This window comes from Canis lupus, chromosome 15 (genome assembly GCF_003254725.2).
Source record: "Canis lupus dingo isolate Sandy chromosome 15, ASM325472v2, whole genome shotgun sequence".
In the NCBI taxonomy this organism is placed as follows: Eukaryota; Metazoa; Chordata; class Mammalia; order Carnivora; family Canidae; genus Canis; species Canis lupus.
The window spans coordinates 20795462-20811241 of NC_064257.1; the positions used below are offsets into that span (position 1 = coordinate 20795462).

At 37.8% G+C, this 15780-nt stretch overlaps 1 protein-coding gene across 8 annotated transcripts in view; it reads left to right on the forward strand.

Annotated features, from left to right (window-relative positions):
• Positions 1–15780, forward strand: part of NAV3 (neuron navigator 3) — a 356255-nt gene that overhangs the window by 210438 nt on the left and 130037 nt on the right. For all 8 annotated transcript variants that reach the window (XM_025438781.3, XM_025438782.3, XM_025438783.3 and 5 more), the window contains one exon: positions 1491–1610. In XM_025438781.3, coding sequence (XP_025294566.3) covers positions 1491–1610 — 120 coding nt within the window. The remainder of the gene's footprint in view (positions 1–1490; positions 1611–15780) is intronic.

Consider the following 15780-nt stretch of genomic DNA (forward strand, 5'->3'; position numbering starts at 1 on the left):
TGTCTCTGCCTCTTTCTCTGTGTGTGTCTCATGAATAAATAAAATCTTAAAAAAAAAAAAAAAAGGAATTGAAAGTAAGAATAAACCCTGAAACACAGACACCACCAAGATGTGGCAGCTGACAAAGGAAAACACATGAAGGACAAATATCCCTTCCCTCCTTATTTGTTTAATTTAATGATGCTCCTAACCATGAATTAGTTATTTAAAAAGAAAGTTAAATTCTATGTAGTATTTCTCATTCCAAGAGTATATCAATGTTCAATTTTAGAGCCAAAGTCCTTTATTTTTCAGTTTTGGTGAGATTAAATTCTTGAGTAATCAAGAAAACTAACCGTGTAGAGTACCTTATAAGGATAATGCAGCATGACCTAGTGTTGTCTTGTATATAAATTTCATACATTTCCTCCAAGTATGTGGAAGAGACTTTGTGAATAGCAAGTAAGAGCTTTGTGTATTTTTCCTTTAATTCTCATAAAATCTCTGCAGATTTTATTCTCCCCATTTTCAGAGGAAGAAATCGAGGCACAATTTAAGAAACTTGTTCAAGGTCCTTCAACTAGTAAGGACAGAATTTATTGACCGTGGCAGTCATTAGCCAGTTTCATAATCCTAGCTTTGACTATTTGGTCAGTCTTCAATATGGTCATGATTATTTTTTTTTTTTTTTTTTTTTTTTTTTTTTAGTTTAAAAAGCGAAATACACTCGAATTTGCTTGAGCAAGCTAGGGACATGATTATAAAGAAGCAAGAATATCTCTTGGAGCCCACAGACAAGCTGTGAAGTTGAGACCAAGGGGCCAAGTGTCTCTGCTTCCTTTTGTGCACCTGCTTTGTCACTGTTTTTACTTTGCTGACCGGCTTTCCCTGTGGCGGTTGGGGTCACTCTGGGACCAGCTTTCTAGACTTGAGTTCTTAGTTCTGCCGTAACTGGTAGAGTAACATCACGTCACTTAACCTTTTTGTGCTTATTTTTTTTCTCTAATGTGGTGACAATAGTTACTGCCTGTAAACTATTTACAACAGTTCCTGGCAACATTTTAAACATATAATGCACCTTGGCTATCATTTTATCATTGTGGCCAGTTGGTAACATACATTTTACTTACCAAATAGATTAATTTTAAGTTGAGCAATATTCCCTTACTCTTGTGACCTTCAGTGCTTCAAAAATGGTATTTACAAAATAAAGTGATCTTGCTCTTACTTAAGAGAAATGATCTTGCAGCCTGTTCAAAATTTTGATAACAAAGGGGGGTGGAAGTGAAGGTTTTATGTAGTCTACTTATTTGTTGTAGTAAGGAAGATTGATTTCCTAATAAACTTGAAAAATACTCTCATTCTTCCTGGTGAGTAAAATGTTTATATAGAAAAACTGTAATAAAGCATATTTGCATAATTATTGAAAATTGTGAACACTGTTTATGAAGTTAAATTACACAGATGAGATCATTTAATTTTCTGTTGATTAATTACACATTTATTTTCAGGTACATGACAGATGGAGGGCTCAACCTGTATACTAGAAGTCTGAACCGAATACCAGACACAGCCACTTCCCGGGATGTCATCCAGAGAGGAGTTCACGATGTGACAGTGGATGCAGACAGGTAATGCCACCAGCATGTACAATGGTGAGAACCACAGAAACCAGGTGCATAAGCGAGACCCTAGGAGTTTTACAACATAAATCAAAAGACTTTTTATTTCAATATAATAATTATTTTGAAATATTTTAAAATATTTAAATATTTTATTTTTTTAAAATATTTAAATATTTTAAATACTAAGGTGGTTTTTCTTACAAGACTTGCTGAGAAAAAAAAAAAAAGACTTGCTGAGCCCTATATAATACTGCATTGGTGAGAATATTTAACAACTTTCAGTTGCATGGCAGCAAATTTTAATATCTGTAAAAGCAAAATGATAAACATAGACTATATTCTTTCCTTGAAAAGAACTCTGGCTGATAAGTTCCTTTTGGTTTGGATAGTCTCGGATTTACCCGGAGGCTAACGATACAAAGATTGAAACATAATTCGAATTATCAGGTACAATAAACTTGATGCTTTTCTTGAGGGGTTTGTTGAAAACCTACAACTCTCGCTTTAGGCTAATTTCTGTTTTGTATGTAATTGTTTCAGATTGTTTAAAGGTGTATGTGTGTGCATGCTTGCGCACTTCATATGCTAGTTATTATTTTCCTGGAAGTTGTTTTTCAGTTTGATCAGAATCACTGCTGTTAGAGAATATTGTTCTTGTAAAATAATACTGTAAGACATACTTCTGACCTGATTTTGCCCTCTCTTCATTCAAAATTTTGACTTTATTCATCAAGAAGAAATTGCCATTTCAAACCTATGCTATATCAGTACCTAGAGTGATTCTTTACTAAAGCCAGCTTTGAGGAAGAGGGTAGAAGTTGTGACTTAATGTATCCATGTTCTGAAATAGGAACTGTGTACAATTCATTGTGCATCTTAACATAGCCAAACCAAAGGCTTGAATCCTGATATTAGCCATCCATTTCTCCTCAGTCAGATGCTGTAGATATATTTTTGGAAGAGATTAGGGGCTCTTAGATACTCTTTAAATAGATAATCTGTTTTGATGTCTACCTTCACACCATTTTCAGAAATACAGGAGGGAAGGGGTGTGGGGAGGAGGGGGTAACAGGTGATGGGCATTAAGGAGGGCAGGTGTGTAATGAGCACTGAGTGTTATATACAGGTGACGAATCACTGAACTCTGCCTTTGAAACTAATAATGCATTATATATTAATCAAATTTAAATTAAAAAATGAAATACCATCAATTTTTAAATATTTGGAGTCTTCTCCAGGATAAGTAGGCTGTTTCTTAGCATTCCTTGTCATATGTTGAGGAGGCCACTCTCTCAGATCTAGGGTCAAGGTGAGTGTGAGGGTAAGGGCATATGCTTGGTATCCTGCTGTTCAGAGACCTCTTCGAAGGGTTAGGGTTAGGGCTTGGGTTAGGAGTTTGGGTATGTGCCTGATGTCCTGTAGTTCAGAGACCTCTCCAGAGAATCAAACCCCAGAACTACTGGGGTGAGAACAGACATGGCAGCCGTCAACTGAACTGAACAAGACAAGACAACTGAGACAAGTATTTGGGGCTCTAAATACTCTTTAAATAAGCCTGTTGATATTTTAACTCCTGTTGGCCAGAGGACAGTTTCCACTGGGAGACTAGGATAGACGTATCCCAGTCCATAGATCAGGTGTGTGTGAGAGAAGCATGTAGTTACAAAAGGATTATGAAAAATGTTGCCGCCTCACCACCGACCTGAGCTCCTCAACTATTCTCCCTTCCTGACTCCTTCAGCCACCCTGGACTTGTTTCTGCTCTTGGATTGATGCTTCCTCTGCCTAGAATGCCCTTTCTACATTCACTGCATTATTGCCTCCGTCGCATTTCAATTTCAGCAGAATGTTTCCTTCTCAGAGAAATGATTCCAGAGAGGCTAACATACATCTGATGGGCAGTCACTTTCTTACCCATCACCTTATATTATTCTCATCATTCATTGAGTATAGCATACTTGCTTATTTCTTTACCCGCTTATCTTATATCTCCTCCATTACAATGTCAGGCTACGAGTGCAGAATTTTTGTCACTTCAGTGTATTTTGAGCCTTTAACAAATGCTTATGGGGTGAAAGAACAAAGGAATGAATACAAACTACTACTGAATATCCGGGTATGGCTAGCGATAGAGTCCAACAGGGTCGAGAGGCAAATGGGGCCAGAGCCAACATACTGCAAGGATATTATGTAAGAGAGGGAAGGGGTTATGTGGAAAAACAGGAAGCAGTGATTCGAGGGGATGAAATCCACAGTGTGGACTATACTTTGAAACTAAGGACCTACACATTCTTAGCTGAAAATGGAAAGTATTAAAGGAGGGGGAAAGTCTGTTGGTTTTTGGGAACTGAGGCTGTGGTAGCAGAACCAAGGAATCAGTATTTTAGAGATAGTTGGGATACCCAGCTCTCCTTGCTCCTCTAAGGTTCCAACCTGGTGAGTGGCTGAGGAACTGCAGACCAACGGGAAAACCCAGATGTGTGTCTAGTAAATTGGGACCTGTGAATGCAAGGATCTTAAAGTGTGGTCACTAAATCAGCAGCTGTAGCAGCATCACTTGGGAACTTGATAGAAATGCAGATTAGTTCTATCTAAGACTTACTGAAGGGGAAACTTTGGACTGTGTCCAGCAATCTGAGCTTGAACAGGCCCTCCAGGTGATTCTGGTGGATACTAAAGCTGGCAAGTCACTACCTTAAAATTAACAACTATATGCCAAGTTGATGAAAACATGAACACTTAGCATAAACATTTAAACATTAAAAAATGACATTTTGAAGTTTTTATTCACTTTTCTAGCTGTGCTCTGTCGAAGGAAAGAGAGTGTCAAAATCACAGTGTCACTGATCTTTAGATTAGGTTAAATAATGACATGTTGTCCCTGAAAGAAATTGTCTCCATTCATTAGATTCAGCTTCTGAAAATTGCGTTTTTGAAAGAATTATATAAGGAAAACAAAACCCACTTTAATCACTTGTATATATTATTTTTTATAATAAATTTATTTTTTATTGGTGTAACTTGTATATATTAAACACCAATAAGGTCATAGGGAAAATCCTGCTATCAGCAGAGATAGGAGTTTGTCTTTTATTATAGTTAAATCTGAAGCTCTTTCAAAATCCTATATCAGGAAGTGATTAGGGATGTATGTAATTTAAAAATGCATAGTATTAAATATTCTAGTTGTGTAAGTCCTGCTGTTAATTTAAAAATATCTTTGTACAGGGTGTTGTTTCATAAAGCTTTCTTAATTCTGATATCCATTCCAAAGAGGATAAGCAAGAATAGCTATAAGGTAATACCTCTTTGCTTAGTTTTACTCAAAAAAGATACTAAAAAGTCCCATACTTCAAAATAAAACTGTTTAACTTGATTTAATCCAGTGCTCCCTAAAAGCTTTTTTATCACTGATTCCCCCACATTTTTCTCTGTAATAATTTGTTCCTGTGATACTTTAAGAAATGCTGATCTTTGCCTAATGCCTTCATTTAGTGGATATAATAGTACAAGGACTTGGGTCTTTTACCTCCTGTACTTAACAGTTTCCCAGTGACTTTAGTCAATGTTCTTTTTAACAGTATGAAAAATATTAGTGCTTGGTTCATTTTAGTAAATTGGTAAATGTAAGGCTTGTAATAGTTCACTGACAAAAAGCTTAAGAGCAAAAAAAAAAACAAAAACCCAGCAGTGTTTTATTAATTTTTCATATTTTGTAGACATTTTTTCTATAAGCTGTGATCAGTGAAAATACATTACATAAAAGCAAAGTAGCCAGCTGAGTAGGATAGCAATGGGTTTGAATTGCTTGTGTTATTTTAGTGCAGATTATAAGGTTCCCCTTTGATCAAAGTCTAGTTAAAATGGGATGGGCAATAGAGAACAGCTGAAATCTTTTTCCCAGCAGATTGAAATGGCCCCAAAGAAAAGAGAAGGGCTTTCAGCAGATAACTGTAGTGTATTGTAAGTGTTTTATTACTTAAAGATATTGCAGTTCCTTCATTTTCCATATCAATCCAACACCAGCCCCATTTCCTTCCTAAACTGCCCAAAAAAAAAAAAAAAAAAAAAAAGATTATAGAATGGGACTAATCCTTGTAGACATGTTAGAGATGCTCTGGGAGCCTCACAAATAAGTTCATCATAGACAGTTAAAATGTGTGGGCTTTATCCATTTGGCTCCGGTTGTAATGAGGTCAATCCTAACTCATATACACTTACACAGTTGGGTTACACTATATTTAAAAGGTAATTTGTGAGGGAAGGTGGGAGACAGTTGTTTTGGTTTTTATTAACTCTTGTCCTGACACTAACTTCCCTGCTAGTATTAACAAATATGAAAAAATATTTGATGAATAAATAATCACCTCCTAAGTGCATGCATGACAGTATAGTAGCACCTTGGATAAAAACAAAACAAAGGAATAAAGATGAAAGGCCCTGAATTTAAAGGTCAGAACAGGGATCGCTGGGTGGCGCAGTGGTTTGGCGCCTGCCTTTGGCCCAGGGCGCGATCCTGGAGACCCAGGATCGAATCCCACGTCGGGCTCCTGGTGCATGGAGCCTGCTTCTCCCTCTGCCTGTGTCTCTGCCTCTCTCTCTCTCTCTGTGTGTGACTATCATAAATAATAAATAAAAATTAAAAAAAAAAAAAAAAAAAAAAAAAAAAAAAAAAAAATAAAGGTCAGAACAATATAAGCAAAAAATAAAATGGTAATAAAATTGATTAAGTCATAATAGATGTATGTGCAAAGTATCTTAGAAGCAGCCCAAAGAGAAGTGATTATTCCTACCTTTGAGTATAAGGAAAGACCTCAGAAAGCAGTATGACTTAAATGGAGCCATAAAGAAAGCGTAGTACTTTTTGACATGTGGCCTGGGAGAAATCTGAAGAAATGTGGGAGTGGAGAGCATAGAAGCATGGAAGAGTTTAGTTTAAGGGGGTGTTACAAAAAACCAGAAGTGGGCAGTGATCAAAGTAAGGAAAACAGATTTTATAAGGAGCTGTTGCAGTAGGGAGAAGAGACCTTAGTATACAGCCGGGCTCAGTTCTCAATACAACAGGGACAAGTGGGGATTCATAGCCAACAATGAGGGAGGTCAGTGAATGAAAAAGTACTAAGAGAAGACATCAAGGGTAGGGGGGGATTCTTGCTAAGCCCACTAAGGATTCTTGCCGAAAAGACATCAGGGTTATCAGATGCTACATGTGGCCTTGAGGGCTACAGCCAGATACCACAGGCGGAGGAACCTCTCTAACGTGCCCGAGCAGGCCATGTTCTTGTGAAAATAGGGCTAGGCAGGCCCAACAATGGGTCAAAGTCAAGACCAAGTCAAGAAGAGACCTCAGAGGAGCCTGGGTTTGGTCAAAAAGAGAGTCAGACCCATTAATAATGTGATTTTGCTAGTGTGCTGGGAACGTGGGCAAGGATGACAACAGACAAAAGCCCTGGGGGGCTGGTCTAGAGTGTTTGGACCTATACGTGGTAAGGGGCTACTTTACTAGTTTTAATTAGTTTTCTTTTTAAATTTCAAAGCAAGAGCCTGTGTTATACTGTTTGTATTTTAAAAATAGCTCATCTACTGCAAATAGTGAAGAGAGATGGCCCAAAGGTAGGCAGACAGCTCAGGAGGGGACCACAGAAGTCCAGGTGAACGAAGATGAGCTCCCCAGGGGTCGGATCTGTGTAGAGTACTCTGCTCAGGCTCCCATGACAAAACACACAGACCGGGTGGCTCAAACAACAAGATGTGCATTTTCACGTAGTTCTGAAGGCTGCACATCCATGACTACAGTGCTGGAAAAGTCATTCTCTGGTGTGAACTTGCTTCCTGGTTTGTAGACAGCCACCATCTCACTACGTCTTCACACAGTCTTTCCTCTGTGCTTCCTCAGGGAGAAAGAGGAAGATCTCTCTCACATAGCTTCCTGTTCTTAGGAGGACATCGGTTCTATCCGAGGAGGGCCCCACCCCTATGACTTTATTTAACCTTAATTACCTCTGTAAAGGCCCATCCTCGAATACAGTCATATTGGTAGTTAGGGTTTCAACATAAGACTTTGAGGGGAGAGGGACACAATTAAATCCATCCCACTGTGTGATTCTCATATAGGTTAGTGTCTGTATAAATGCTGGATTAAAGTCCTGATTATATACAGTATGCACAGTATTAGGCTCATATCCTTCAGGAATCGGGAAGATTCCCATGAAATGAGTGAAGTAGAAGGGATGTGTTAAACACAACCAGACTAAAGAGGGGGAAGAGGGCTGCCACCCTTAGCTCTAGATGTTGCTGCCTGGGGAAATGGTGAAGTGGGGAAAGGTGGGGCTAAAGATTGCCTGCAGGACCATTTGCCTCTTTAAGTAAAGTAAGACTCAACTTTTGTGAGAAATGACCTAATTTTTAAATATTGGTAACTGTCTTAACAGATCTGTAAAATCAGTAGATAAAGATACACATTTTCTTCAATGGCAGGTAATGTAGGAAATTACAGAGACGCTTTTATAAAGCAAGAGACAGTGTTTGTTCTCATGTATGGTCATGTAAACTTCCTTGTGCCTTAAAGTTTCCCACAGAGATATGCTGGGATGGTATCAGCCGTACAGGAAGAAAATGCCACCAGTCATGAGAAGCCAGCCTAGTAATTGAGGCAAAACTATGTGAGCACATTTCCAAGTTTGCAGCGCAAGACAGGGCAATGTCAGGCCAGTTTCCCAGCACTAGCCGCCCTCAGTGGAGCTGGCCTGATGTCTGTTATGGTGGTAACTAATTAATTTTGTTGAAACCACTATGTGAATCAGCACTGTGCAGGCTAAGAGCACATATGTATCTATGATGGAGAGTAGGAAGAGAAGCCCCGAAAATGAACCCTTGACATTTAAAGAGTGAATAAAGGGGAGAGGAACCATTAAAGAGGCAGAGAAAACAGCTCCTCCACAAAAGTGAAGAACATATAGGGCTAACTGATATTTTTGGAAATGGAGAGTAGAGGAACTAAGCAACAATGTAAACTCCATGGACAAATGAAGTTAATTGGAGAAGGTTTATACTGAAGAATAAAATAAAATAGTATGAAGTTTACCATTTGAGGAAATAGTGCTCTCCTGGATGATCGAGCAAGGTACAAGCAATAGCCTGAGTTACTCAAGTAGAATGGTCATAGAAGTTAAAATGTGGTTATTAAGGCTATTTATCCACGTAACATCAAGTCAATATAATGACAGAATGAGTCTCAAGGAAAAGGAAGATAAATCTCCAAGTAATAAACTCTTTTTGGAATATGAACAAAATTCCACAAATCCAGGCCCATCCTGGATTATCTATTACATTGTTATCCAAAATATATTCCTTAATATAGTGATTGTTCATTTCAGTTGTAAACTAATCAGTTTTTACTTATCAGTTTTTATTTATGATTAGTTATTCATGTTTTTACAGATCTTTTGTGTTGAATCATGATCTTTTGAAAATATAAAAGCATAGTGCATCATAGAAAATTGTTATTTTTGTATGGAGCTGTTAGATTGGTTTGATTTGTTATACTGCTGTCCAGATGCTGAAATCACAGTTGATGGAAGAGTTTACAAAAGGTATTAAGGGACTGTCATGATGATACATGGCCCTCAGGTTGTCAGTCATTATAACTCAATATATTAAGGGAAGCCTAGGACGAAACACTAGTCATACTAAATCCCTTATTGAGGGTGGTCGAGGACTTTTCCTCTTTCCTCTTAGGTTTATGATTTGGGGGCCTGCAAATTACACTGCAGAAGAAATTATCAATAAAAAAAGTGAGGTTTTTCACTGGGTGTTATGCTATATGTTGGCAAATTGAACTCCAATTAAAAAATTTTTTTTTAAAAAGTGAGGTCTTTGTTTCACGTATGTATGTGGGAATTGACAGAGAATGTGACTCGAGGAGGCAATTGGAATTTGGACTTAATACCATCTGTTTTTCCCCCCAGGTTTATTGAAAATAATCGACATACATCACTGTATAAGTTTAATGTCCACAGCATGGTGGTTTGGTTTCCATGTATCATGAAATGATTACCACAATAGGTTCAGCTAATATACATCTTTTCACATGGATAGAATAAAAAGAAAAGAAAAGAGGAAAAGAATTTTCTTTCTGTGCTGAGAATTCTTAGGATTGGCTTGCTTAATCATGAAATGAGAGTGGGAGAAGGGCGTTCGTGGGAAAACAAATGACTTCTGGGATCCCTGGGTGGCGCAGCGGTTTAGCGCCTGCCTTTGGCCCAGGGCGCGATCCTGGAGACCCGGGATCGAATCCCACGTCGGGCTCCCGGTGCATGGAGCCTGCTTCTCCCTCTGCCTATGTCTCTGCCTCTCTCTCTCTCTCTGTGTGACTATCATAAATAAATAAAAATTAAAAAAAAAATGACTTCTGGGAAAAATAAAAGAACACTTAGAAGATGAGACCTATGACAGTTTTGTGACAATGTCTGTCTAGGGGGTTTCTTGTCCTTCTCATCTCTGGTGACAGGAGTCAATCTCTTCTGGTTACAGAACTCCCAGGGAGGGAATTTATGATTTATGAATTATTTAGGGAGGCTCTACTTTTAGGCAAATAAAGGCAGTTCAGAAAAAAAAAAAAAAACAGCTCTTCACAGTGGTGTATTCTGGAACCCTTCGCCCTAAATCTACAGTTGGTATCAATGTACAGAATACTGTGCTGCCTGCCTTTACAAAGGGAGTCATTGCAGATTCTCACAAAATCACATAAGGAATCACTTCTAATGATGGGAGGCCTTTGCTATTTCCTCAACTTCTCTACATAGGAGAAGTGATTTCTCCTAAACTATCAAGCAAATATCTCGAGGGGTCAGATTCATGATGCTTGTCATTAGTGTGTGTACACTCTCCTAATTCATCCTATTCTGTGTTGATTTGTTCTAGCAAAATCACAGAATCAGCATAGTCCCATATCTCAAGTATTTCCTTCATTAGCTTACTGGCTTTCCATCGTAATTAAAAGCAAACACAAAAAAAGATTAATAGGCTGAGTTGGAAATAGATAAAGTAAATATAATTATTTCACTTCATAATAAAATGGCCTGCCTTTTTTGTTCTTGTTTCTTTAAGTAGAAAGAGACCGGTGCAAAAATATTAGAGACGTAGAAAAAAATTTATTTGCCCTACCAACTTCGCTTTGATGCCCTGCTCACCACTGCAGGCCTTTGAACTACTGCTGAACTTATCTCCTGTGTTCCAGTTCTCAGAAATAACTGACCTCATTGTGAATAATCTTTTAAACTTCCAGTGCTTTTAAGTGATACCCCTGATAGGATTAAGTCACTCCAGAAACACTATTGACAACTCAGCCTCTCCTGAGCACTGTGCTCCATCTTAGGGGATTCAAGGGAATGAGAGTAGGGATTAAGAAAATCTAAAAAGGAGATTGAAAGGATACTTGGACAATCCAACGAGCCCAAGCTGTAGATACTTTTGTTCGGGATACCTTTCAATATTTTTCAAAACATGCATGCAGGTGGCTCTAAGCTCTAGCTTTACCATCTCTTGAAGGATTGCTCCTGACATTAAACTTGGCCAAAGCTAAACTTTTCTATTATAGAATATTCCTTTAACAGAAGAGGTGATCCCCAGTACTCTTATTTATGTGGTAGTTTTACTTTATCTCCTTTCAAAACAATTTACTAACAGTCTCATGAAGGTGGTAATGAGGAAGAAAAGGAGGAGCTAAGGTTGTCATAATAAAAATTAGCTACCATAGGTGTCAGCAATGAGGATTAGTTATGTGTATCTAACATGCCATGTTACCCAAATACCTTGTTACAATTTACCTGTACAACAGCCCTGTGAAGTGGGTTTTATTACTGCCGTTTTATGAGCAAAGAGTTCTTAGATTAAGAAACTTGCCTGTAAACACTTTGTTAATTAACTGTAGTGGTAGAATTTGAACCCAGTTCCTGTGCCCTTACTATTCTTTATAATATTATTAATTTGGATAAAAGCTTTTATCATGCCTGGATGTACAAATTGTCTGATTTTTAATACATTATTTTATTTTTCCATTTTGATCTAAACATGTCTATAAAATATGAACAGATTTATTTTATTCAATTTCATAAATGTCAGTAAGTTCCCTCAATATACAAATCATAATCTATTCTATTGCAGATTGTTGATAAACCTAAAAACAGTATTTTCAAATGTGTTAGAGCTGCTAAAATGCTGGCTAGTTTGCTAGTATGAGTAAAGCAATTTAGCAGTGTTTTGTTCTCTTTACATATATAAAATCTATCATACTCTTGATACCTAATGTCCGTTGAAATATCTATTTCTTACAGGCTCAAGAAAACATTGGAAAAATGGAAAGGGGAGAAATATATTCATGTTATATATATAAAAGTATTAAAAGTATTTATTTGGAGGGAAAAGCAATGTGGGTTTTTTTCTAGTACATGATTTTTTTACACAAAGAGCAGTAAAGTAGAAATTGTATCAACTAATTTAATTGCTTAATTTGATTTAAGAAGTTGCATCTATAACATGAAACACTTGTGTGAGTTTTTTTTTTTTTTTTTTTTTTCCTGCAAGAACTAGGGATGAATTCTTTTTTTAACAGGCCAACTAATGGGGTGAGACATTCAACTTGGGATCATTAAATTGAGGGCTTCCGGCTGGCAGCTGATAAATTCTGCATCTTCCTCACTCCAGCTGTATAGAGTGGGTGGCATGGACTTGCTAACAGAATCACATGTGCTCCACTTATATTCTTTTTCCTTGCTTGACTTAATTTGTGTTTGAAATGGTTAAAGTTACTTGCAATGAGCTGAATTTTTAAGCACAGAGCTTCCATATGTTTTTTCAGATAAGTTGCAAATGTGTTTTCATTACAAATGAGTGCTTATTATCTGAGTTAAATAGTTATTTTATTATTGTATAAAGCTTTTCTGTGTTTACTGAGGAAAGTTAACAGAATACATATAAGCATAAAGAATAATCTAAGAATAATGTATTACCCACACACCCTCAAAAAACCAAGAGTATTACTTTGATGTGTTTCCTCCAACGCATGTTCACCTCTCCATTTATACAGATTGGGTTACACCATCTGTACGATATATTATCCTGCTTTCTTAACTTACATAATAAGCAATACACATAGTACTAAATATTATCTTAAGTTATGACTTGTAATGACTGTACGCTCTTCTGGCATATGGAATGAATTATATCCAAGGAGTTTGTGTAACCAACCATTAAATTTAAGACATTCATCAAATTTCTGATTGAATTGGCAAAGGCATTAGCAGAATCTTACCTACCTGGTTGTATGTCTATATCTAAGTATTGTTTTCTAAAAAGTCAGATATTGAACTTATAGAAGAGGATGACTCACATGCATCCATGCATATGTTTGCATCTTTGTGTGTGTGTGTGTGTGTGTGTGTGTGTATGTACATTTGGAATTTAATTTTATTTTCCCATGTAAATCTCACTCCTCAAGATTAAATTCTATAAAATATTTTTGTTTTAGATTTTTTTCTTAAATCTCAGGTATATATTTAAGGTTTTGTACCTCTTAGGATTCGTGAATTTGTTGTACTTTTACAATATTTTGTAAGCCAGATTTTGCTGCTGACATAAGCATTGTTGACTGAAACTGTGCTTCTCCTTCAAACTTAATTAAATATCCAGAGGTACCTTATTTCTTACAGAATAAAACCCTATATTTGTTTCTCTAATGGTGTATTTTATTCTGATCCCAGATGGTTTGTACAATCCATGTACACTTGAAAACCCAAATATTCGGTAGGTAAAAGTTAAAGTAGGGCACCTGGGTGGCTCACTTGGTTTAGCTTCTGACTCGATCTCAGCTCAGGTCTTGATCTCAGGGTCGTGGGTTTGAGCTCTGAATTGGGCTCCATGCTGATTGTGAAGCCTACTTAAAAATAAATGAATAAAAATAAGTTTGGACAGGTGAAGGAAAACAAGTGGATTTCAAAATGGTATTTTTTGAAATCTTTTTCAGCTTCAGTTTTGATTTGATAATTCAGTTGTCTCCTGATCTTTTCTAAATCAGCTTGACTGGCTAGTGGTAAACAGGTTGATCATAGTAAAAACCAATAAAAAATGCTGTTCAGATTCCAATTAACTACTAAATTTTTAGAATATGTTGGTGCTCTTGATTTTACAGCAGAAACATTTTCACATTCAGATATCATACCAGCTTTAATGCTATTTAAAAACTCTCCAAATATGTTAGTGAAAAGATTTCCTTAAATGTATAAAGCCACAGGAGCCAGAATACACAGGGACAACAATAGCAAAAAAGCTGTGAAAGTGGCAAAACAGAAAGGGAGAATGGGGACTGATTTAGCAGCCCCAGGAAAGCACTGAGCACACTGTGAACACTGTGGGTGAAGTCCAGAAGCAGTGCTGTCCACACCACAGGCACCCAAAAGTCCTGGGAATTTCAGGATTGGCTGCCTTGGGATTTAGGGATAAATGTGAAGTAAAAATGGAAAGAAATGGATCAAAGGTTTGTTTTTGTTTTTTGTTTTTTTTTGTTTTTTTTAAGAAGCAATCAGATTCCCAGCCCAACCCATGAATAACTGAGCAACTGTCCCTTTTCTACTGTAGCAAAAGACTGAAGTTATTCTCTGGGAGGGAAAAATAACGGCATCTTGATAGGACACAGGATATAGTTGAGGGCTGACCACAAAGTAATGAAATAAGGTTTGTATGATAAACGTGGAGATTCCCAGTTTCCCCCCTTAGTCCTGTACCCCTAACAACCAGGTGTGAGTCCATCCCATCAGGACCATCATTTACCCTCTACTTCCTCCCCTTCTACTTCTACCACATGCTTATTGCCACAAGTCCTCAAATCACCAGAAGCGCAGTATACCTTTGGAGAAAATACAGTATTGTGAGAAAGAAGTTAGCATCATCGGTTATTTAAAAGGATTTTCAAGTTTGGATTCTTGGTTTTGATCTCCCAGCTAAGCCACTGGCCTCTCTTAGCCTTATTTTTATATTTACAAATTGCATGAAGTATTAATAATGACTAGTTACCCACTTGGGCCTTTTATGATTGTAAGTGGAGAAAATCTCACCAAAACTGGCTTAAGAAAAAAAGGCCTGTATTATTCCCATAGCTGAAGAGTCCTTAGGTAGTTTGGAGTTTGGATGTGGCTGGATGTAGGATCCAGTTTTCTTTATCTCCTGGCTTGGCCGTGGTATTTCGCATAGGTGGGCTTAATACCCTCAGCAGGGCAGCTTATTCTCATTCCTACATAATCCAGGTTCGAGTCTAGGGAGGGAGAAGCAAGCTTCTTGGGTTACTAGGATCGGACATATGAGGACCTCATCATATATACATTCTTGAACCGCTCACTACAGCCAGAGAAGCACATTAACTGCCTAAGTCTTTTACTTCCATCTTAACATGCTTTATCTATAAAATTACTAGTGCACCCATGTCCTCCTTCCCTTCTTCTGCCCCAAACCTGGGCATCCTGGCTTCTTCTTCCTTTTTTTTTTTAAAATAGATTTTATTTCTTTATTTGAGAAAGAGATAGAACCAGAGGAGGGGAGAGGCAGAGGGTGAAGCAGACTCCTGGCTGAACAGGGAGCCCCACATGGGACCCGATCCCAGGGCCCTGAGATCATGACCTGAGCCCAAGGCTGATGCTTAACCATCTGAGCCACTCAGGTGCCCCTGGGCGTCCTAACTTCTGCTCACAGCTTTACGTCACCTCATGCCTTGCCGGGCCTCCCAGTTTATACTTTGAAAATGTTTACCGCCCCTCAACTAAGTCTGCTGTTTCCTGCTTTTGCTTCCACCTGGAATACCCATTCTGTCTTCCTTCATAATCCTTGCTTATTCTGCAGGATTCACTTCGGGTGCTGTCTCCTCAGTGACCTCCCCTCAAAGCCCTGGCAGGCCCATTGTGCCATCTCTGTGCGCTAGGTATATTTCAGTTCTACAATTTATTATATGATTTTAAAGACTGTTAGTGTGTGTGTCTCTCCCAGAAGTCTGTGATGTATCCAAGGATAGGGACTGTGTCTTCTTCATCCCTGTACCCCTAGTTTCAAGTGCAGTTCTTGTTACAAAATATACATGTTGTCCTGAAACCTCGTTTCACCTTGTGCATCTGTACTGTAGAGTGCTGTACAC